The sequence below is a fragment of the Microcaecilia unicolor genome, chromosome 8, assembly GCF_901765095.1.
Source record: "Microcaecilia unicolor chromosome 8, aMicUni1.1, whole genome shotgun sequence".
NCBI lineage: Eukaryota > Metazoa > Chordata > Amphibia > Gymnophiona > Siphonopidae > Microcaecilia > Microcaecilia unicolor.
In genome coordinates, this window is record NC_044038.1 from 185,074,431 (window position 1) to 185,099,176 (window position 24,746).

Below are 24,746 nucleotides of genomic sequence, written 5' to 3' on the forward strand. Positions count from 1 at the left end.
CAAGGCTGGAATGGGCTACAAAACCATCAGTAAGACGCTGGGCGAGAAGGAGACAACTGTTGGTGCCATAGTAAGAAAATGGAAGAAGTACAAAATGACTGTCAATCGACAAAGATCTGGGGCTCCACGCAAAATCTCACCTCGTGGGGTATCCTTGATCATGAGGAAGGTTAGAAATCAGCCTACAACTACAAGGGGGGAACTTGTCAATGATCTCAAGGCAGCTGGGACCACTGTCACCACGAAAACCATTGGTAACACATTACGACATAACGGATTGCAATCCTGCAGTGCCCGCAAGGTCCCCCTGCTCCGGAAGGCACATGTGACGGCCCGTCTGAAGTTTGCCAGTGAACACCTGGATGATGCCGAGAGTGATTGGGAGAAGGTGCTGTGGTCAGATGAGACAAAAATTGAGCTCTTTGGCATGAACTCAACTCGCCGTGTTTGGAGGAAGAGAAATGCTGCCTATGACCCAAAGAACACCGTCCCCACTGTCAAGCATGGAGGTGGAAATGTTATGTTTTGGGGGTGTTTCTCTGCTAAGGGCACAGGACTACTTCACCGCATCAATGGGAGAATGGATGGGGCCATGTACCGTACAATTCTGAGTGACAACCTCCTTCCCTCCGCCAGGGCCTTAAAAATGGGTCGTGGCTGGGTCTTCCAGCACGACAATGACCCAAAACATACAGCCAAGGCAACAAAGGAGTGGCTCAGGAAGAAGCACATTAGGGTCATGGAGTGGCCTAGCCAGTCACCAGACCTTAATCCCATTGAAAACTTATGGAGGGAGCTGAAGCTGCGAGTTGCCAAGCGACAGCCCAGAACTCTTAATGATTTAGAGATGATCTGCAAAGAGGAGTGGACCAAAATTCCTCCTGACATGTGTGCAAACCTCATCATCAACTACAGAGACGTCTGACCGCTGTGCTTGCCAACAAGGGTTTTGCCACCAAGTATTAGGTCTTGTTTGCCAGAGGGATTAAATACTTATTTCCCTCTGCAGAATGCAAATAAATTCATATACTTTCCACAATGTGATTTTCCGGATTTAATTTGTGATGTGCTATCTCTCACTGTTACCAATAACCTACCCTTCAATTATGGGCTGCTCATGTCTTTGTCAGTGGGCAAACTTACAAAATCAGCAAGGGATCAAATACTTATTTCCACCACTGTATGCCACAGTTATATATCCCAAGAGCTGAAGCTGGTTTTGGCCTTATAAATTACACATATAGAGGCAGTTCTACAAAGGGGCACCTAGAGGGGGCCTGTTATGAACCTATTACGTAAAGGAAAGTAGGCACTTACTTTTCCTTTATCAGATACTAGTGTAACTGGGTATATACATGCCTATGTGATTAGGCGTGAGCACCACATAGCTGGTATAAATGATCATGTCTTGATTCAGGAGATATGCACGTAATTTATTGTATTCTATAATTTATACGTGTAAATGTGTTTCCCATCCACTTCTGCCCAGACTCTTCCCTTATGAATGCCTACCTGCAAGCTACACACTCTCAAAGATACATGCATACTTACAGAACAACACATAGCTGGATTATTATTTATGTACATTATGTAGTCACATATACATGTAAATTGTATTTAGGTGCATTCTAGAACTACCTCCATTGAGCTAAGTAGGTATTGTAGGCCTTCAGGCATACATAACAGCATTGACAGACCCAATGACCAGAAGGATTGAATGACAATCCACCAGCATATGGGGGAAAAGAAGCACTAGAATTTGCAAAACAGGAGAAAATACATTTTTTGTAAAGAATTGGACTAACAAAACAAAGGGAAACAGCTGGCTAAAGCACAAATATAGGAGGAAATATAGGAAGTAGTTATAAACCTGTCACAGAAATGGTGAAACAGTGGTGACTTACCTAGAGATGAGGTTGGTGGACAATGGAGAAGATGATTCACAAGCAATGCAAAGAGTGGAAGAGAGAGTTCCAAGAACTGACAGAAGTCCAGTATCTTCAACATAAAAGTTTAATTCTTCAAAGAAAAAGCAACATACATCGTCCAGATCCACACCAGGGCGTGTTTCGGAAGTGTGCCTTCTTCAGGGGTCGCAACTTGATGGAATACAAAAGACAAATGTGGAGAATAACTAGCTTTCTTCAGCACACCCTGAAGTACAACCTAGCAGCTGTAGAGAATCAGTTGTTTTGCGTCTCTTATTATGACATCATTTTAAGTTTTCTTAGTATCCATTGGATAATACAATCGTGCTCTAGAATGCGTTTATTCTGTCTTCCTTGGGTATCTGTGATTGTTTTTTTCTGTTTTATCATAGCATCTTTCACTGTAGTCATGAGAGGGGTCACATTACTATTCTCTTCGGGTTTTTTAGCCGCGGTATTTCTCACTTTAATGCCATGGGTATTTCCTTTCTCTTTCAAACGCTACTATTCTTTATAAGAATGTTCACTAATATGGTTATACAATAGTCTCCAGCATTTACATATATTTATATATATAAAAAATGAGATTCCATCACTTTTTTCTTTTTCTTTTTCTTAGTGCTTGTAGCAGACTGTATTAGTTTTTAGTCTCCGTGTTCTTACCGTTCAGTGATGTCTTATCTTGTCTCTAATAGATATTGTATGCCTGATTTCTTTTCTTTTTAACCTCATATGTTCATATTATCTAATGACTTTCACCCTTGTCTTTAATAGATTCTGTACTATTGCATTTTCATAGCTTATATATTAACAATTTTCATCATTGGCTGGTATGTTTTATCTCAGGCAACGTTAATTTAGTTCATATTTGGTGACTGGCTTTTTTATTGGTTATAATTTTTTATTATTTTCGTGTATATTTAATTAGCCATACTATTATTATGCATATGTATAATTTTGTCAGTGTATCTATATTTTTTGCACATCAAAAGATGTATGTATTTATTTCATCACCTGCACAGCTAGTTTGTTTTAAAATCTTTGTTTTTTTACTATTGTTGTTTTTAAAGTGTTACATATGTATATTTGTTATCTCTCTTGTAGAGTAAATTGTTCGACTCCTGAAGCAGGCACTTCATGTGCCAAACCAGGACTGCGTGAAGTCTGTTTCATAAACCTACTGTTTTGGAAACACATTGGTCTACTACTCCTTCTTTTTTTTTTTTTTCACTGTTGTGTTTGTTGATAGGGGGACGTGCCTGCTCTTTTTTTTTTTGTGTGAAATTGGAGAGGGAGGAACAGAGGAGAGGGGATCCTAGCATGTCTAACACCTGTCCTGACCCTTGCTGTACATCTGATAGGGATCCCCAAGCATCCCAGCTGAAACCTACTTCTAAAGACAGCCAGACCTCCCGTCTAACCAAGCTCTGCAGTTGGCAACAGCATCCTTGAGGCCAACCGACAACTAAGCATGCATGGGAGGCCAGCATCAGTGGCTTAAGGACGTTGTTGCTTGCTTTCCAAGCTTGGGAAAAGGGAATTCAGAGAAAGTCTTCAGCTGACAGAGCTTGGGGATCCTCATTAGCTAACAATGCATTATATTTTGAGGTGGGGGTAGGGCAGGGCAAAGAAAATTTGTGCCCACCCACTTTGGCTCAGGTCCACCCAAAATTGGCTGTCTGGCTGCGCCACTGCTCTGCTCTCCTCAACAAAGGAGAAACATTATCTAACCTTGATCTACCACAATTAATCTAGCTGTGGAGTTTTGAATCAACTGAAGCTTAGCAGTGAGCTGTACTACCACTCCTAAGACAAAGAGTTGCCATAGTCAGTAAGGCTAGCATAAGACAGTTGTACAATAACTCTAAAATGATAAGGATGCAGCAACTAATCTGTTTGAATGTAAAATAAGCCTTTGGCTCAGATTGTTGACTTGTGGTTCCATTGACGAAGAAGACTCTAAAAAGCATGTCTAAAAGTCTGAGCAGCTGGGTCCAGTCACATCATCGGGCAGGGGGGGCTCTTCTCGTTTGGGGCACTGGTGCTGCCTGCCATATTCATGTTTTTTTTTGTCCGCTTAGCTCCAAGTGAAAAGGTAGTGAAGATCAGTGATGTAAGGTAGGGTATGTTGTATCTGCTAGGTGGTCATTTATGTGTTTCTCAATAAAACTTTAAACATGGAATTAGCACAACTCTGAAAAAAATTGTGTTGACTGTCTGGGGAATAGTTGCTGAATTCTATCTGTTTTGTTTTTATTTTTGCTGTTCTTTACACTTCCCTTCCAAGCCACTTTTCTTTCCTTTCTGCTCCCATATGTCCCCTCTCCCTCCAGCCTCTCCTTCCTCGTATTCCCTCACACGGGAGAATGTGGTGGTAGGGGGGAAGCTTGGAGCTGGGTAGAGTGCATGTAGTGGCAAGATAGTAGCTCCTCTTAGTCCTATGGTGGTAGCAGGTGGTAGGTACTGAATTCATCAAGTACATCAAGGGGTTAATCACCAGGGGAAACAGTCACATAACATCTACCTTAAAAACCTACAGTGTAATAACTCATGAATCATAGACTGGAAAAATGATCAAAAACTATGGCCTGGGAGCTTTTCGGATATGTACATTTTTAAGTACAATAGAAATTGTTTAAATATGTATTTATTTATTGGGATTTATTAACCACCTTTATGAAGAGATTCATTCTTCATAAAGGTGGTTATAAGTTAAAGTGCAAAATATTGTTAGCTAGATATATGCAATGATTAAAGCATATGAGAGGGATTCCCTGTTGGGATTAAAGAGACACTTTCTGGATCTACGATGGTCCCTCTATTATCTATGAGCATATATCCGTATGCATAGTTTTTGATAATTTTTTGTGACATTTTTATAGTCTATTGATTCATGAGTTATTACACTGATATTTTGAGGTAGAAGGTACTGAATTCAGGCACTTCTGAATATTAATTAATACCCATTTAGATTCTGCATAATCTAATATCAATTAATCTCCGAGCAGCATAAAACCACACAAATTCGATGTTTCCAATGAGTATACAGAAGAATAAAACAAACAAAAAAAAAACCCCAGCCCACTCGGGAAAGCAACACCAAAAGCCTAAGGACCCTGTTTGCCAAGACATACTAGCGTTTTAACATTCACCTTAAATTAGCACGTGCTAAACGCTAGAGACAACCCATATATTCCTATGGGTGCCTTTAGTGTTTAGCGAGTGCTAAATTTTTATTTATTATTTATTAGGATTTATTTACCTCCTTTTGACGGAATTCACACAAGGCGGTGTACAGTAAAAACAATAATGTTTAGAGCGCACTAAAAATGTTAGCATGCCCTTAGCACTGCGTGGTAAACAGGGCCCTAAGTAAATAAATAATGTTTTGATTTCCTATGAAAAACCAAAAAAAGACCAATATTACTATAAATGCACAGCAGACAAGTAGCAGGTGAGATTTTTCACCATTTACTGTCCTTTTCCAGGGCAATCTTGCAAATCATTTTATCCATAAGACAGACAAACACAGTACAGACCATGAAGTAATGGTGAAATACATAAACTGACTAGTTACATTGTGGAAGTGATTTTAACAGCGTAGATCTGGGGGAAAGAGAAAATGACTTCAAAGGTAACACGAAGATCAATGTTTTGGCTGTGGGACAGTTATCGGTGAGCAGGAATAGAGATATTTGAGAAGTACCCAGAATAATGTTTGTTTTCATGTATTACACCCAGGGAGGTCTGTTTGTTGTTGTTGTTGTTGTTGGCACATCATAATTATTAATAACATTAGAGTACAAAGGATAAGAATTGTACAACAATAAAGTCCTCATAACAGCTTCAATGCAAAACTCTTTTATTTTTCCCGTTGTTCCCAAACCCACCCCAACTTGAATCTGGCGAAGAGAAGTATTTAATAACTGTAGACTTAGGCATTCAGATAGGCTTTTAATTAATATATATTTTTTAAGTGCCTCTCTTAAATGCAGTGTAGTTTTTAAAATTTTGTAGTACTTTCAGATCTGAGCAAGGTGTTTGCTGTTTCCCTGCCCAAGATGATTTAAATGTATTGATTGTGGTGGGAGAGTTTATAGCTTATAGAATTGGTGTTATATATGTTTTGCTACTTGGTCTTATGAGAAATGCGAATGGATTTTCTTGTGTGTCCAATGAATTCTCTTTCCATCCAGTGCACAGAAGTTGCTTTACACATGTACAAACACACAATAACCATTTATTAATTTATCTTGATTTTTCTTCATCTAAAAATTGATGCAAGTCCAGGTCCAAGAGGAGCTACTGCTGCCCTCTGCTGGAGGAGAGCAATTAGGCAAAAGGAAGAGAAATGGACAAAACCTCCCGCAAAACGATGCAAAAATTCAAAACGGATGCGAGAGGGAAGCCAAGAGGCAAGTGACAAATCATGTGATAGTGTTTTCCATATCATCATGCTGATCAATCCATAGACTGGTAGGTTGTGTCCATCTACCAGCAGGTGGAGATAGAGAGCAATCCTTTTGCCTCTCTATATGTGGTCATGTGCTGCCCGGAAACTCCTCAGTACGTTCTCTATCTCAGCAGGTGGTGGTCACACACAGCAGCAGCTCTGGCTAGGTCTCCAGCCTAATTTTTAGGTTTTGTTGAGTACCTGGGGTTGAGGGCTCTATCTTGAGCAAGTGCAAACCTGGTGGTGCCAGGTCCCTCCTTTTCTCCCCCCTCCCGCTGGCTCCGTAAAAAAAAAAAAAAAAAAAAATTTGGACGTCCTTAAGGGCGTTTATTCAACGTTTATTGCAGCTGCTCACTGGGACACCAGTTCGTTCCAGCTGCGGAGCGAGAAGCGAGGTAATTTTAACCTTTTTATAGCGGGCAGGGGGTTCCCCGTTCGGATCTCCACGTGGCTTATGGCGTCAGAGGGCGAGGGCGTGAGGATTCGCTGCCCGACCGCGTGGGTGCGTCTAGCGGGGATGCGGGGATTTCAAAACCTGAATCGCCTTTGTTAAGCATCAGTTTGGAGTCCGGTCAGTGTCCCGGTTCTTCCTCCGGTGCGGAGGTTTTTCCCCGCCATAAGCGGGCCATCCCCCGCTGCTCGCACCACTCCATGTTGGCCGGCCACTCTGCTCGGACGGCTTCTTCTTGGGCCGCCCTCGAGCTGGGAGACGTTAATACTATGGTCGCCCTTGATTCGGGGCGACGGTAAGAAAGGCGGCCAAAGTTAAGCGCCGTTCTTTCCCGCGCGACTCCTTCTCGGAGTTTCGCGCCGGACCGCCATTTGGATGCGCAGCACGTTTCTCCCCCGCTCTTGCTAGCGCTGGTTGAGGGTGCGGCTAGGGCCCTTGGCCCAAGCTGCAGAAGTGCACTGTTTCGGGGTTTTTTTTTTCCTGAGTTCATTTTGCTGCTGCATCAGGCTTTTCTTATGCAAAACGCTGCCCCTGCACCCCTGTCTGATAAGAGGTTGAGGCCTCCGGAAGCAAACACCCTCGGGTGGATTTCCAGGCCCTAGAGGACTCTGTCTCCTCTGATGTAGATGAGGGCAGCGTATCTGAGTTCTCCCAACGGTCCTTTGGGGATTCCTTGGAGGAGATGGGATTCCCGCTCGGATGGAGCGGATGACCCCTCTGCAGCGCGGATCTTTCGCTCAGAGGATTTGCCCAACCTGTTAGTGCAGGCCATGAGCATTTTGAAGATTTCCTCTCCAGAGGACGTCTCTCTCTCCTCAGCCTCTGTTGGCTCCGCCATTATGCTGGGGACGAAGCGCCCGCCTAGAACCTTCCACATGCATGAGGCCATGCGCACCTTGATTTCGGCTCAATGGGATGTCCCAGAAGCGAGCCTCAAAGTGGCTAGGGCTATGTCCCGCCTCTATCCTCTGCCTGAAGGTGAACGGGAGGCCTTTCTTTGGCCTACCGTGGATTCTTTAATCACTGCGGTGACTAAGAAAATGGCGTTGCCGGTGGAAGGTGGCATGGCCCTAAAGGACGCCCAAGACAGAAGATTGGAGGCGGCCTTAAGGTTGTCCTTCGAGGCGGCTGCTTTAAGTTTGCAGGCCTCAGTTTTGCGGCTCCTATGTGGCCAGGGCGTGCCTGACGATTGTGCAGTGGGCTTCCCGCTCTGATCCTTCCTTGAGGGCTGATTGGCCGGTCCTGGAATCGGGCTTGGCTTATTTGGCAGACTTTCTGTACGATTCTTGAGAGCCTCAGCTAAAGGTATGGCTCAGACAGTCTCTGCGCGGCGGTGGCTTTGGCTGAAGCATTGGTCTGCGGACCATGCCTCTAAGTCTCGCCTGGCTAAGTTGCCTTTTAAAGTCAAGCTGCTTTTTGGGGTCGAGCTGGACAAAATTGTGACCAATCTCGGCACGTCTAAGGGCAAGAGGTTACCAGAGGTCAGGGCTTGGGCCAGTGGTGCTCACCCCGGTTCCTCCAAAGGACGGTTTCAGGAAGCCCGTCGGTATCGCCCGGGCAAGTCGGGCTCCTCTGCCCCCTCTTCCTTCAAGAGGAACTTCTCCCCCAAGCAGCATTCCTTTCGCAGAGACCGCCGTCCCGGAGGTGCTTCCTCCGGTCCTCCCCCAGGGTCTCGTACCCAATGACGGGGCCCTGGTCCATGGCCCAGTGCAGATTGGAGGATGCCTGTCCTCGTTTCTGGGCGAGTGGACCAGGGTAACTTCAGACGCTTGGGTGCTGGAAGTCATCAGAGACGGCTACAAGCTAGAGTTCTGCCGACCCTACGAGACGGGTTTGTACACTCTCCCTGCAAGTCTCCGGTCAAAGCTGTGGCAGTGCAGCAGACTTTGGACAATCTGATTCGCCTGGGTGCGGTCGTTCCGGTGCCAGAAGATCAGCTTGGCAAGGGACGTTACTCCATTTACTTGTGTGTACCAAAGAAAGGCGGTTCTATCCTCAACCTCAAAGGGGTCAATCGGCCTTGAAAGTTCGGCACTTCCGATGGAGACTCTCCGCTCTGTTATAGCGGCAGTGAAGGCAGGGGAGTTCCTGGCATCCTTGGACATCAAGGAAGCTTACCTGCATATTCCCATCTGGCCTCCTCATCACGCTTTCTGCGTTTTGCAGTCCTGGGCCGACACTTCCAGTTCAGAGCCCTCCTGTTCGGGTTGGCTACTGCTCCGCGGACCTTCTCCAAAGTAATGGTGGTCATCGCGGCCTTCCTACGAAAGGAAAGAGTTCAAGTCCATCCTTATCTGGACGACTGGTTGATCCGAGCCCCCTCTTATGCAGAGTGCAGCAGAGCTGTAGACCGGGTGATTGCTCTTCTGAGCTCCCTGGGGTGGATCATCAGCTGGGAGAAAAGCCAGCTGTGCCCGACTCAGTCCCTGGAATATCTGGGAGTTCGTTTCGACACCCAAGTGGGCAGAGTGTTCCTGTCGGAAAAATCGAATTGTCAAGCTTCAGGCTCAGGTGGACCAGTTCCTAGTAGCCTCTCCTCTTCGGGCTTGGGACTATGTGCAGCTGGTTGGGCTCTATGACGGCCACGATGGAAGTAGTGCCCTGGGCCAGGGCTCATATGAGACCACTACAACTCTCTGCTGCAGCGCTGGACTCCAGTGTCGGAGGATTACGCTGTGCGCCTTCCCTTGGACCTAGTGGTGCGCAATGCGCTGAGCTGGTGGCTGAGGACAGACAAGTTGTCCGCAGGGAATGCCTCTTTTGACCCCGGAGTGGGTTGTCGTCACGACGGACGCCTTTTTGACGGGCTGGGGAGCCATTGCTTGGGAAGGACAGCGCAGGGGCTCTGGTCTCCTGCAGAGGCAAAATGGTCTATCAACCTCCTGGAACTCAGAGCCATTCGGTTGGTGCTTTTGGAGTTCTCCCCGGTACTGCGTTGAAGCCAGTACGGGTCCTGTCGGACAATGCCACGGCTGTGGCCTATGTCAATCGCCAGGGAGGTACCAAGAGCGCCCCTCTAGCCAAGGAGGCCATGAATCTATGCCAGTGGGCGGAAGCGAACCTGGAACAGCTGTCGGTGGCCCACATTGCTGGAGTCATGAATGTCCAAGGCGGACTTTCTCAGTCGCCATACCTTGGATCCCGGAGAATGGCAGCTATCGGCTCAGGCTTCTTGGACATCACAAAGCGCTGGGGCCAGCCGAGCCTAGATCTGATGGCGTCATCGGCCAATTGCCAAGTGCCGCGCTTTTCAGCAGAGGACGGGACCCTCGATCTCTGGGAGTAGATGCTCTTCTCCAACAGTGGCCGACACAGGAGTTTCTCTGTGTGTTCCCGCCCTGGCCCATGTTGGGCAGGGTGATAGACCGGGTGGCAAAGCATCCGGGCCGGGTAATCCTGGTGAGTCCGGACTGGCCCAGACGTCCCTGGTATGCGGACTTGATCAGGCTCTCAGTGGACGGACCTCTGCGACTGCCAGCGGAGCAGGGCCTGTTGCATCAGGGTCCCGTGGTGATGGAGGATCCCTCCCCCTTTGGTCTTACGGCCTGGCTATTGAGCGGCAGCGTCTGAGGAAGAAAGGCTTCTCAGACAAGGTCATCACCACTATGCTGAGAGCGAGGAAGCACTCTAGACTACTTCTGCTTACGCCAGGGTTTGGCGTACCTTTGCATCGTGGTGTGAGACAGGCTCCCTTTCTCCCTTCACTGCTCCAATTTCTTCAGTGTTGGCGTTCCTGCAAGAAGGTCTGGAGAAAGGCCTGTCGCTCAGTTCCCTTAAAGTCCAGGTAGCGGCTCTAGCTTGCTTCAGGGGCCGCCTGAAATGTGTTTCCCTGGCTTCGAAGCCAGATGTGGTGCGCTTTCTCAAGGGGAGTTAATCACCTGCGCCCTCCTCTGCACTCAGTGGTACCTGCATGGAATCTCAATCTAGTGCTAAGAGCCTTGCAGAAGCCGCCTTTTGAACCCTTGTCGAGGGCAATCTCTGAAAGACCTGAAGTTGAAAGCAGTCTTTTGGTGGCTATCACTTCAGCTAGAAGAGTTTCCGAGCTCCAGGTGCTATCATGTCGAGAGCCCTTCTGCAGTTCACTGAGGCAGGAGTGTCTATTCGCACAGTGCCTTCCTTCCTGCCCAAGATTGTTTTCTCGCTTCCATGTGAATCAGCAGCTCTGTCTCCCATCCTTTTGTTTGTCCTGTTTGCAGGTCCTCGTAAGGGTCTGCAGGCTGCTAGCCTACAGTGGCAAGATGGGTCAAGGAAGCCATTGCAGCGGCTTATGTGGCCGCGGGGAAGGTGCCGCCTATCCGGCTGAAGGCTCACTCCAATAGAGCTCAGGCGGCCTCGATGGCGGAGGCCGGGTCCGTCTCCTTGGAAGAGATTTGCAAGGCGGCAACTTGGGCATCGGCTCATACCTTCTCCAGGCATTACCGCTTGACTGTGGCTGCTCGGGCGGAGGCCCGGTTTGGAGCTTCAGTGTTGCGGTCAGGGATTTCTATGTCCCGCCCTGGGTGAGTACTGCTTCGGTACATTCCACCAGTCTATGGATTGATCAGCATGATCATATGGAAGGTAAAATTATGTATCATACCTGATAATTTTCTTTCCATTAATCATAGCTGATCAATCCATAGCCCCTCCCAGTTATCTGTACTGTTTTTATTCTGGTTGCATTTCAGGTTCAAGTTTAGTCTTCAGTTCCTGTTCAGGAGGACTTCATGTTCAAGTTTTTTCAATTGGATTCTTCAGGAGTTGAGATGATTTTGTGTTACAGTGAGCTGCTGCATTCCTCTCCCCTCTGTTTTACGGGGCTGGATTGAGACCTAAATTCTGCCGGCGCTCCCTCCCGCTTTGTGCGGCTGTAGGGCAGCTTTGTACCCCTCCCGCTTTGGCGGTGTTAGGGTCAGTCAGCTCCTCCCGCGGTTGCGGTTGCAGGATAAGCCAGATCCCCCCGCGTCGGCGGGTATGGTGTCCCTCCCCGCTGGATGGATTCCCCTCCCCCACTTGTGTGGGGATGAGCTGGGTTAATTCCCCTCCCCCGTTTCGGCGGTGGTGAGCTGGGCAGAATGTCCCTTTGTGGGTGTAATTCTCTAAGTGCTGAGTCCTGCGTATGGAGCTTTGATATCGACATACTGAGGAGTTTCCGGCAGCACATGACCACATATAGGGAGGCAAAAGGATTGCTCTCTATCTCCACCTGCTGGTAGATGGACACAACCCACCAGTCTATGGATTGATCAGCTATGATTAATGGAAAGAAAATTATCAGGTATGATACATAATTTTACCTTCTTTTGCCCTGGCCATTAAAAACATATTTCTAAATACGAGTCCATTCCTCTGGAAGGTAGAGAGGCCCCCGGACACTGAGAGGAGATGGATGATAGTCTGTAAGGGACTGTGGGCTATTGATGATTGGAGGAGTCACAGGATGGTTGATTCTGAAATACATCTGCACTTCTAATTTATTCCCACAGCCATCCAGTTGGAACTAGCTGCAGAGACTGCATGGTTGTGTGGCTAAAATGTACATCTTAAACATTTGGGGGATAATTTCAAGCTCTTTGTTTTGGGACTAAGCCTGTGAGTACATTGAAACTCTAGTCCCTTGAATTTTGGCATCTGCATTATGGCTTATTATGGAAAATAGAAAACAGTCTTTCTGCTTTATTTTCCAGTCCTGCCCAAAGCTTTCTTGAACACCTCCCATAATGTGAAAGAACACCTCCCATAATGTGAAAGAGCAGGAATGCTTATTCATGTTGGGGGAGGGAAGTTTGACATTCTAGGTTTCTGTGTGTAGACTTTGTGCCCCCACTTTGTTTCAAAAATCTATTGTTAGTTTCTCTGTTTTTGTCTTATTGTAACCTGCTTTAAATCTTTGTGTTGGGAGTTGGTGGGCTTTGAGACCCACATCACATCTCGAAAACACTTCCAATAGTATATGTGTACAACAAGTCAGACACAAGAACGGTAGCACGGTAAAATCTGTCATCAAACTTTTATCCTCCCACGTTCCTACACATAATCCATCTCTACCCTCTATTCCATCAGTCAAAAATCCTCCCCCCTCACACAAGAAGACAATAACAGCATGGGTGGGTGGTCCTCTGACTCTTTGGCTCCCCTCCACCTAGTGTCACTTGTCGAACCACTGATCTGCCCCAGGACTGCTTTTCTTGACCTGGCAGTTTCTTTTAGTTCAGTCAGAACCAGGTCTTGGGTCAGCATCATGGACATAACCAGGGATTTTCTCTTTGATTTCATGTCCCCTTCCAACTTGCATTAGTCAGTGCAGTGTACAGGGAGAGGACACACACCAGGACTAATTCCTGAAGAAGCTGCCATTATACAATGAGTCTGACTACCTTCTCTAGGAACTGTGAGTACAGCCCAGTCCCAGCCACCATACTACTAGTTAGCATTTCTATAACGCTAATAGACGTACACAACGTTGGGGAGCAGAAGATGGAACCCAGGTTTGTCTTCGTAGCAGGGCACAGTACTGCCACAGTGCTAGCTGGAACATGGCGTTTCTTCTCATTACAGTCTTTTGGCCAGCTGAAAATCCTAATTTAGGTAGATTTCAGCCATTCTTCCTGCATAACCCTTAATTTTACCCACATGGTTCCTGATTTAAAGCTTTGAAAATTAACCTCTTCATGCAGCCATGTGTAGAGAAATGCTCTTGGAACTAAATACAAGCACAAGGTAGTTGCTAATGCTGTGCCCCTCCCCCCCCCCCCCCCCCCCCCCCCAAATCCTGCTCCTGCTCAGCTGATGCCTCCATGCTGGTCTCAGTCTGTCTTCAGTGAACTCCTTCCAGGTTGGGGCAGTGCTTGGTGGAGGATTTGAAGCTATAATTATCCAGCTTGCTGAAGAATCTTTAGACCTGTAACAAATCTGATTAATTCCTTTAACTTGGTGACCAGACAGTAGGATTGAAGGAGAGCGTTAGATATGGTGTATATAGATTTTAGCAAAGCCTTTGACTCGATTGTGCATAGACGACTAATAATAAACTGAGTGCCCTCAGTACAGGTCCTAAAGTGACTGGGTTAGGAACTGGTTGAGTGGAAGGCGACAGAGGGTAGTGGTAAATGGAGCTCATTCTGAGGAAAAGGATGTTACCAGTGATGTATCACAAGATTTAGTTCTTTGTAAAATTTTTGTAAGCGATATTGCTGAAGGATTGTCTGGTAAGGTTTGCCTCTTTGTGGATGATACCAAAACCTACAATAGGGGTAGACATCCCTGATGGGATGGATAACATGAGGAAGGACTTAACAAGGCTAGAGGAATGGTCTGAAATTTGGCAGCTAAAAAATGCAGGCGCATGCATTTGGGATGCAAAAACCCAAGGGAATGGTATAGTTTAGGGGGTGAAGAACTTTTGTGCATGAAAGAAGAGCATGTGATGACCTTAAGGTGGCCAAACAGGTGAAAAGGCAACAGTGAAAGCTAGAAGGATTATTGGGTGCACAGGCAGAGGAATGACCAGTAGGAAAAAGGAGGTGATGATGCCCTTATATAAGACTCTGGTGAGACCTTATTTAGAATATTGTATACAATTCTGGAGACCTCACCTTCAAAAAGATATAAACAGGATGGAATCAGTCCAGAGGACAGCTACTTACATGGTCAGTAGTTTTCGTCATAAAGTGTATGGGGACAGGAGAACAGACAAGACGGCGACTAGAGCGGTCATGCGAATCTGAGCTCCTGACCCTCCATGAATTTGACGTGTTGGAGCTTTTCCCCGTGTTACTCAATGGGGAAAAGAAAAGGGAAAACCAGAGGTCAGTCCTCCTCTAACCCTGGAGAAAACCTTATCCTGAGACAGACGACCTTGGAGAGGTTTGGCGTCCAGACGTTTGAAATGCTGGCACCCGCTTCAACTGGATCCATGAGTTTAATGGCGGATCACAGCATAGAGGGAGCTTCGTTAAGCCCTCCCTGGAATACAACTCTCCTGTGACCCGGAAGCAGTTTGGTGGCGGCTGGGGAACAGCATTGTGAGATGCCCGAAGTGGAGTTGATCTCCCAAGCTGCTGGAGGAGGACCCGCCGCCATCGCAACCCCAGAAGTGGTAACAACAAGGGACATGTGGGCAAGTAAGCCCTTTCTTTCCTTTGATCTGGGAGCTGCCTCCATTAGTGTTGGGGGTAATACAAAACCTGCTGTGGTGACTATGGACGCCCTGTGGGACGCTATACAGGGATTGAACTCTTCCCTTTTCCAGGTAACCAACTCCTTCAGGGGAGAAGTTTCTGATTTAAAACAATCACAGCGAACTTTGTCTGGCAAAATTGAATTACAAGAGAAAAATACTAAATTACTAGAAGGTGAACTTAAAAAATTACAGTGCTTTGCAACGACAGTCATTAAGGAGAGAGATATTCTAGCTAGGAAGCTTAAATATCAAGACAATCACGGGAGGAGGAATAATTTGAGATTTCTAAATTTCCCTAAATCGCCATTAATTCCTGCAATAGAAATGTTGAAAAGATTGTTACGGAACAAACAACTCTTCTAGTAACTTTCGCCTTAGAACCGGACAGAAATAACATATTTCGACTGTATTTCAGACATAGGGAAGCAATGTTCTTTGGAGCCAAGGTCCAGTTATTTCCAGATATAGCTACAGACTCACAAAAAAGAAGACGAGAATTATTGGGTTTAAAACCAAGAATACTCGCTTTAGGTGGTACTTTTGTATTAAAATTTGCATGTAGATGTTTGGTGTCTTTAAACTTGATAAATTATGTGTTCTTTGATCCGAAGAAATTGCAGGAATTTGTAATATCTAAGGAAGGTGAAAGAGGTACTTCCCTGAATCCTCCCACAGATTAAAAAAAATATCCTGGATAAATTGGCTGCAAGTGTCTGCATTTCTCTGCTCTAATGGGTTTGATTTATAAGTTTCCTTTTTTTGATCTTTTCCTTGTATCTTGTCTAATTCTTGTGGACTAAGTAGGGGGCAATTTTTCCTACCTTGGTTAAGAGTTTAAAAAAAGTATTTGCTTTTTGTTATGTTTCTGATATTTCATTGCATTTATGTATATGAATGTAATATTGAAAACTTTTATATAAAAAATAAATAAAGTGTATGGGGGCAGACTTAAAGACCTCAATATGTATACTTTGGAAGAAAGGAGGGAAAGGGGAGATAGAATAGAGACATTTATATACCTAAATGACATAAATTCACAGGAGACAAGTCTCTTTCAATTGAAAGGAAGTTCTGGAATGAGGGGTATAGGATGAAGGTGAAAGGGGATAGTCTCAGAAGTAACCTGAGGAAATATTTCTTCAAGGATAGGGTGGTGAATTGATGGAACAGCCTCCAGTGGAAATGGTGGAGACGAAAACAGTATCTGAAGTCAAGAAAGCTTGGGACAAGTCCATAGGATCTCTAGATAGAGAGAGCAGATGGCATGGATGGGCAGACTGGATAGGCCATATGGTCTGTACTATCTGCCTACATTTTTCTCTGTTTTCTGTTTTTCTAAGCGACTGTGGTTGTAAATGCCTTGGTTTCCTTTTCCAGGGCTTTGTACACATATGAGGAGGACTCTGATGATCTTAAGTTGGCCGCATCAGGAGGTAAGACTCTGTTCCTTTTTTTGGGTAGTACAGAGGTCCATGACACACAGGAGGCAGTTCTGTATCTGGTTGCCTCCATTTAGGTGCTGAAATAATGCAAATAATATGAGCATGGAGGTGTACTTATAGAATATTGGTGTAAACCAGCCTCAGCGGGTACTCATGCCAGGTCTATGGCTGTTGGACATACCTTAATGCGGCATTCTATGAGAAGCCCATGTGTCAGTCATGCCTATCACACACCCATGCCCTTCCCCCTTGCATGCCTCCTTTTATTGACATTCTAAGACATTTGAGTTAGTAGTAATGAATAGTGCTTGGGTGCATTACTGCCATTGATGTGTACATGTGTACACTTACCTGCGTGGATGGCAATGTTTTATAGGTGCTCTGTTACTGGATGAGGGGGGTAGTAACCACCGGACATCTTGTGATAGGTCAGGAGCATCTTGGAGCCCTGGGGAGCACAGGTTCTCCTTGTGATGTTCCCTAGGGCAGGAAATGAACAGATACTGGCCCTGGGAAGATGTCTTACAGGTTTTTTAGCATTACTATTAGCTGGTGTAATGGTGCACAGCTCTGCTGTGGTGAGGGAACCTTAAGAGATGGGAGGATAAAAGCAGAATCTATTCTGTTGGCCATCAGTAAAACGTTCTACCGTATTTATCCCCAGACCAGGGTCAGTAGTTGTATATTTGGGCTACAATAAACTGCTGCTGACCTCTCCTCCATCTCTCTTCCTAGGAGGAGGATTACAGGAGGTATCTGGTCACTTTGAGAATCAGCGGGTGATGTATGGATTCTGCAGTGTCAAAGAACCACAGGCCGTCCTGCCTAGATATGTCCTCATCAATTGGGTGAGTTGTTCAAGGCACATGTCTTTTTGCTCTTATATAACTTCATTCACAACCTATTCAGTAACAGATGTGCAAAGGTGTGTGTGTCTTAGGAGAGGTGGGATTCCTGTTTGGAAGGCAATGTGTAAAGGGTCGTTCAGGACTGCAGCAGGAGTAGGAATACCTGGAGGTATTCAGATGTCTGGGGGAGGGGATGTGATGCATAAGTGTGTGCAAAGGGGAGTTTGGATTTATCGGTGTGGATGTGCCTGGGGGGAGTGAGATTCAGGTTTGCAGATGGAAAGTAGTGGCCACCATTTTCACTATGTTGCAGCAGGAGGGAGCAGGAACCAACCCCTGCTCCAAAGAGGCCAGTAGAGCACCAGGGCCTTTAGAAAGTAGGCCCAGAGAGGGCCTACAGGTGAGGGTGGGGGAGGGTGGAGTTGATGATCAGCTTGGGAGAATGCTTTTCTTGTTGGGGTGGGGTGGGGTGGGGGGGATGGGTTTGGTGGTGGCAACTGGGGGCAGGGCTACAGTTCCAGCTGAATCCGAGCGACAAATTTTGGCCGCAGATTCAATTTCGGCCAGAACTGAAAAGTTCGGTCACCCTTTACTTTGTTTAAGGTTGTACCTGCTGCTCTGTGCAGATTACCTGACCCTCTCTCTCCATGCCTTTTGTTCAGGATTGTGCCTGCTGTTCTGTGCAGGTTACCCCCACCACCACCACACCTTTTTTTAAAGTGAGGGGATGCAGGTTTGAAGGGGGTGTGCGGGAAGTGGTCAGGTTTGTATAACTGTGAGAGGGTTGTTGGCATGTGTGTGGCTGATACAGGTTTGCTGGAAAGGGGGTGGTGTGTGTCTGCTGTGGATTGAACCAGGTTTGCAGGAGTTGGTGTGGGGGGCTTCAGGTTGACTGCATTGGGCAAATGGGAACTGATTTTGGTTCTCAATGGTGTTGAAAGGATTCAGTTGTGACTATTGCATGGACATTGATTGTACAGCTGGCTGGCTGTGCCTGTGTGTTCAAGTCTAGCTCGCTCTCTTGAACCTTTTCTTTATCTTACATCATTTCCTGAATAATCGCTGTTCCCTGGTGAAAGTATGTAAGGTACACGGCAGTCTTGTGACTTTGTGAAAATCATTTTTTCCTGCTATTAAAGGACAGCACATGAAGAATTCAGTGGTTTACAAGAATTCAACTTTTTTTTTTGTCCCTGTAGTTTCCTCTGATTCAATCAGTCCATCCTCTCTTGGGTTTCAGCTGTCATTGGACGTTGAGCCCATGCACTTCCTGTTTCCAATTAGTGTATTAATGGATGACCTTTAAATTCATATTCAGAGTATTCTTGCTGTCTCATCCATTTCTCATGTCCTTCATCTGCTTACGTTAATTTCTTTCCTCTCTGAAGGTGGGTGAGGATGTGCCCGATGCACGCAAATGCGCATGTGCCAGTCATGTGGCGAAGATTGCCGAGTTCTTCCAGGTGAGGCAGTAGCTGTTCTGCAGGCATTAAGGCCACTACTAGGGAACTCCAGGGTAATTCTAGAGGGCTTCCGGCACATATTCTAGGAAGGAAAGTCGGTGCTTAGCCATAAGCTGATGGACGTGTCTGTAACTCTGATCCAAGTTACGCTTGTAAATGGGCACCATGGCCAGACTCTGACCGTGTCTGTGTCCACTGTGGTGTTATCTGCTTAGCTACAGACATGCATGGGGGGCAGTTCTCTATAGATCACCCAAAGGTAGGTGCTTGGATGTGTGCTAAGCATGAATTTTATCACACTATTGCTGTTCTAGAAAAGTACACGCCGAACTTCAGTCCATTTTTGTAAGTGCCTACGTCAGCTCAGTGGCAGATGGAAATGCCGGTGCCTGACTGTAGACAGTTACACTTAACTTCAATTATTCTATAAGTGCTAGACACGTCCCAGACCACCCATTCCCCTCCCGGGTCCATAACCCCCTTGCAGCTGCTCGCTGGGCATTTTGTACGCGCAGTGTACAGATTGCTGACCAAGAGCAATTAAGTGTGTAACTTCTAATTAGTGCCAATTATAGTCAATAATTCATCATTAGTGCCAATTAGCAGCATTATATTAACTTATGCACACAACTGACACTATTCTTTAACTTGTGTGTGCAACTTTGCACACTAAGCGTAAAATTGAGCATGCAAGTTTATAGAATAGGGGTATGTGTGCACTCGTGTACACACGATCACTCACATACACAGACATACGTGCACACACTTGTGCACATACCCATACGCATGCACACGTGCACGCACTCTCGTGCACATATACATGTACTCGTGTACAAACATATGTGCACTTGTCTGCATGCACGTGCTAGTGCTTACTTATAGCATTACCCCCCCCCCTCCCCCAGGTGCTCTTGGAGCTCACATGCAGCGATTCTGCTGTTCCTCCTCTCCTTTTCCCCAGTAACCAAGACACAAAGAGTTCTGGGCTGAGGACCCCTCCTTCTTCCCTATGAGGACAAAGGTGTAGCTGCCATCTGTGGAGTAGCAGGTAGACTTGGGGAAAGTCACTGCTTATCCCTGGGGGAAAGCGTCGTGGAGATCTGTTTTTGAGGACCTGCCAGGTACTTGTGACCAGGATTGGCCAGTGCTGGAAACAGGATACTGGGTTTAATGGAACTTTGGTCTGACCCTGTACGACAGTTCTTAGGTTAGAAGCAATACAGCGAAGGGCTACAAAAACAGTGCAGGATCTGCACCAAAAGCCATAGAAAATGAGACTTAATTCTAGAAGGAAGGACTGACTCCACAGCTCCAGCCTCAGGCAGCAGTAGAATCTCCTTTCAGATGAGATACAGCCAAGACAAGGTTCTGCTTTCACTCTTTCTCTCTGTTTCTCTGGGTTCAGGGCGTGGATGTCATAGTGAATGCCAGCAGCGTGGAAGACATTGATCCCAATGCCATAGGACAGCGACTGGCCAACGGTACAACTCGCATTGCCAGCCCAGTACTGCAACGACTGCGGCTGCGGGACGAGGAGAAGGCGAGCAATGTGGTGAGGGGCATTTGTTATTTTTCAGATTTTTCATAGAAGAATTGTGGCATTGCATGTATTGTGCAGTGTGGTTGTGAGATAACACTGTGTGGCTTACCTTATATCATCTCTTGCATGAGTCTTTTGGGGTATATGGACAGTGCCTGAGCACTCTGTGTGGTTTTGTAATCATTTTTGTTGTGTTATGATATGATGTATTTTTATTTTAGATTATATTTTATTAATTTTGTTGGTTTGTTTGCCACCAAGTACTTTTGCATTGTGCAGATAATAAATATTTCAAGTAAAATAAAATAATGGAGGTCAAATGATGTGTTGAAGGAGACAGTCCTAGTTCGGCGTTGCTCCAGGGTCCTGTGCTCTGTCGGCCCTTTTTCATCAGCTCAACTTACTTTATTTAAAGAGTGCCTTCTACTACAGAAACGTTTTATAGACTCCCTTACCTTGATGGCGATATGTCTGGTAAGGTTGTTAAAAAAAAAAAACAAAAAAACAAAAAGCTGTGTGGTGGGATTGTTAAGATGTTGGAGCCAGGAGTGTCCATGGCACCTGTCTTTTCTGAGCAGCAGCTGATTTAGCTTACTACTGCAGTGGGGAATGCGATTGAGCCTGACCTAGATAAACTCTGCAGCCAGATGGCTAAACTAGAGTCCTCACTAGCCGAACTTACCAAATGTACCGGTGCTCTGGAGCAGAGGGTCTCAGACATAGAAGACTCTGCCTTCTGACACAGCCCTGTGCTCTCGGGTATGGAGTGGCACCTAAAAGAGCAAGCAGAGAAGCTGATGATTTAGAGAATTGTTCCTGCAGCGATTCCTCAGTCCCATCAACACGATGGCTGCCGCACCATTACTGTTTTAATGGGACTGTGGGATCACTTCAGATTCGCGAGACCCTCCTACTGGGACTACAGATCTTTCCTGTGTGCTGCTTGTCTGTGGCTCTGACTGTTTTGGATCTTGTTTGACATTGTACTGAATAGAAGGCCTTTAGAGGGTTTTTTTTTTGGTATTGTCATTTTAGCCAGTTTAAAGCCCTCAGATGTATTTAGAATTAAATCACTTTTTGATTATTTATTTAGGTTTTCTGTGGTGCTGTCTAATTCCGTGGCCTCTGTTTGTTCCAGGGCACAACATATGAGAAGACAAATGCAGCCATAGAAATGAAACGCATTAATAGGGAGCTGTTCTGGGAGCAGGCCAAGGTATAAAGACCCCCCCCCCCCCAAATGCATGCCAAAGTATAGCTCACATCATACTGAGAGCATAGGAACATAGAAGAATGAAGGCAGATGAAGACCATACGGCCTATAAAGGCTGCTCAACCATGCTATGTACTATCCCTTCCTCTCTCTATACAGATTCTGTGTACCTGTCCCAAGCTTTCTTGAATTCAGATAGTTTTTGCCAACACTACCTCCTTCCCATCCCCCCTTGATAGTGTGCCACAATGTACTGAAACACCTCCCCCCCCAGAGAACATAGCAAGATATAATTGGATTCATACTGAGAACCTGCCTTCCCTCTCCATGGACATGCCAAGGTCCAGCTGACATCATACTGACACCCCCCACCCACCCCCCCAGGAGAATGTGGCGAGTGGAAGTTGGGGAGATTCTCTGGGTTGGGGGATGAGTAGCCCTCAGGGGACACTTGAATTGTAAGAGGATGGATTCCCTTCAATACAAATAAATAATATAAAGGAAAAGGAACTCCAGCAAAATATAGGATATACACGAGCATTCCAACAATCATACAGCCAATCAATCAACTACAATATTACAATGGCTGCCTAAATAGGTTGTTAATTAAACATCAAACCATATCAATCAAGCCTGAGTCCTGCTCGGGACCCCAGCGAGTCTCCAAAAGCAAGCTATGAGGTGATGACTTTCCTGAATGCAGGAGAAGGGAACTTTCTTGTGGGGAAAGAGCCGTCACGTTTTTCACGTCCAGCCCTGGTCTCATTTTTCATATTCCCGCAGAAAGAAGAGGAACAGAGAAAAGAGGAGGAGAGGAAGAAAGCATTGGAGGAAAGGCTGAAGTTTGAGCAGGAAAGGATGGAACAGGAGCGACGGGAACAAGAAGAACGAGAGAGACGCTATCTGGAGAGAGAGCAACAGATTGAGGAACACAGGTAGTAACAAGGAGGTCATCCATGCTGGACTTTGGCTGATGAGGAAACTTTTGCTGATGGGATTGCTGCTGACAGAATGGCCCTGAGGAAGAGCACAGTGTCAGGGGTCTCGTCATCCACTTACCGAGGAAATGCAGAGCAGTGATTCTCCATCTCGGCTTCCTAGGAGGGGTGGAGTAGGAGGGTTAAGGGTGGTTAGCGTACAACTCTCCCTTAGTCTCCTGGGCTCTGTAAGGTGGGAAGATGGTCCTGTGTATCTGGTCGTCCTTTTAATCTGCTTGGGGAGGGGATAGCGGGATCCTCAATGCCTGGAGCTGTACCTTTCAGTTTCCTGGGGGCTGTGGATTGGGGGCAGGAATTTACACACTTTCTGTTTTCCTGGGGAGGAGTTAGTATTCAGGCTGTCCCTTTACTTTGGAGAGGTGTAGTGGGGAAGTTCAGGTATGGACACCCCTCTTTTTCTATTGGGGTGGTGTAATAGGAAGCTCAGTGTGTGAACAATCGCTTCCTTTGTCTGCTGTGGAGCGGTCAGGGAGGGGGCTGTCCATCTGTCTGCTGGGGGGGGAGGGGAAAAGTCAGGGAGGGGGCTGTCCATTTCTCTGCTGGGGGGAGGGGAAAAGTCAGGGAGGGGGCTGTCCATCTGTCTGCTGGGGGAGGAGAAAAGTCAGGGAATGGGCTGTCCATCTGTCTGCTGGGGGGGAGAGGAAAAGTCAGGGAGGGGGCTGTCCATCTGCTGGGAGGAGGGGAAAAGTCAGAGAGGGGGCTGTCCAGCTGTCTGCTGGGGGGGGGGGAAAGTCAGGGAGGGGGCTGTCCATCTGTCTGCTGAGGGGAGGGGAAAAGTCACGAGGAGGCTGTCCATCTGTTTGCTGGGGGGAGGGGAAAGGTCAGGGAGTGGGCTGTCCATCTGCTGGGGGGAGGAGAAAAGTCAGGGAGTAGGCTGTCCATCTGCTGGGGGGGAAGGGAAAGTCAGGGAGTAGGCTGTCCATCTGCTGGGGGGGGGGGGGGAAGGGAAAGTCAGGGAGGAAGCTGTCCATCTGTCTGCTGGGAGGGGAAAAGTCAGGGAGGGGGCTTGTCCATCTGTCTGCTGGGAGGGGAAAAGTCAGGGAGGGGGCTGTCCATCTGTCTGCTGGGAGGGGAAAAGTCAGGGAGGGGGCTGTCCATCTGCTGGGGGGGAGGGGAAAGTCAGGAGGGGGCTGTCCATCTGTGCTGGGGGGAGGGGAAAAGTCAGGGAATGGGCTGTCCATCTGTCTGCTGGGGGGAGGGGAAAAGTCAGGGAGGGGGCTGTCCATTGGAGTGGAGGAATGGCTAGTGGTTAGGGTGGTGGACTTTGGTCCTGGGGAACTGAGGAACTGAGTTCAATTCCAACTTCAGGCACAGGCAGCTCCTTGTGACTCTGGGCAAGTCACTTAACCCTCTATTGTCCCATGTAAGCCGCATGAGCCTGCCATGAGTGGGAAAGCGCAGGGTACAAATGTAATAAAAATAAAAAAAAATAAAATCTGTCTGCTGGGGGGAGGGGAAAAGTCAGGGAATGGGCTGTTCATCTGCTGGGGGGAGGGGAAAAGTCAGGGAGTGGGCTGTCCATTTGCTGGGGGGAGGGGAAAAGTCAGGGAGTGGGCTGTCCATCTGCCCATCTGCTGGTGGGGGGGAAGGGAAAGTCAGGGAGGGAGCTGTCCATCTGTCTGCTGGGAGGGGAAAAGTCAGGGAGGGAGCTGTCCATCTGTCTGCTGGGAGGGGAAAAGTCAGGGAGGGGGCTGTCCATCTGTGCTGGTGGGGAGGGGAAAAGTCAGGGAATGGGCTGTCCATCTGTCTGCTGGGGGGGAGGGTAAAAGTCGGAGTGGGCTGTCCATCTGCTGGGGGGGAAGGGAAAGTCAGGTAGGGAGCTGTCCATCTGTCTGCTGGGAGGGGAAAAGTCAGAGAGGGGGCTGTCCATCTGTCTGCTGGGGGGGAGGGGAAAGTCAGGAGTGGGCTGTCCATCTGTGCTGGAGGAGGTGAAAAGTCAGGGAATGGGCTGTCCATCTGTCTGCTGGGGGGAGGGGAAAGTCAGGGAGTGGGCTGTCCATCTGCTGGGGGGGAAGGGAAAGTCAGGGAGGGAGCTGTCCATCTGCTGGGAGGGGAAAAGTCAGGGAGGGGGCTGTCCATCTGTCTGCTGGGGGGAGGGGAAAGTCAGGAGGGGGCTGTCCATCTGTGCTGGGGGGGAGGGGAAAAGTCAGGCAATGGGCTGTCCATCTGCTGGGGGGAGGGGAAAAGTCAGGGAATGGGCTGTCCATCTGTCTGCTGGGGGGAGGGGAAAGTCAGGGAGGGGGCTGTCC

At 47.1% G+C, this 24,746-nt stretch overlaps 1 protein-coding gene across 1 annotated transcript in view; it reads left to right on the forward strand.

Moving 5' to 3' along the window:
- Nucleotides 1-24,746, forward strand: part of DBN1 (drebrin 1) — a 58,108-nt gene that overhangs the window by 19,893 nt on the left and 13,469 nt on the right. The window contains exons 2-7 of the mRNA XM_030212569.1: nucleotides 16,371-16,426; nucleotides 17,171-17,283; nucleotides 18,672-18,746; nucleotides 20,152-20,298; nucleotides 21,425-21,502; nucleotides 22,283-22,434. Coding sequence (XP_030068429.1) covers nucleotides 16,371-16,426; nucleotides 17,171-17,283; nucleotides 18,672-18,746; nucleotides 20,152-20,298; nucleotides 21,425-21,502; nucleotides 22,283-22,434 — 621 coding nt within the window. The remainder of the gene's footprint in view (nucleotides 1-16,370; nucleotides 16,427-17,170; nucleotides 17,284-18,671; nucleotides 18,747-20,151; nucleotides 20,299-21,424; nucleotides 21,503-22,282; nucleotides 22,435-24,746) is intronic.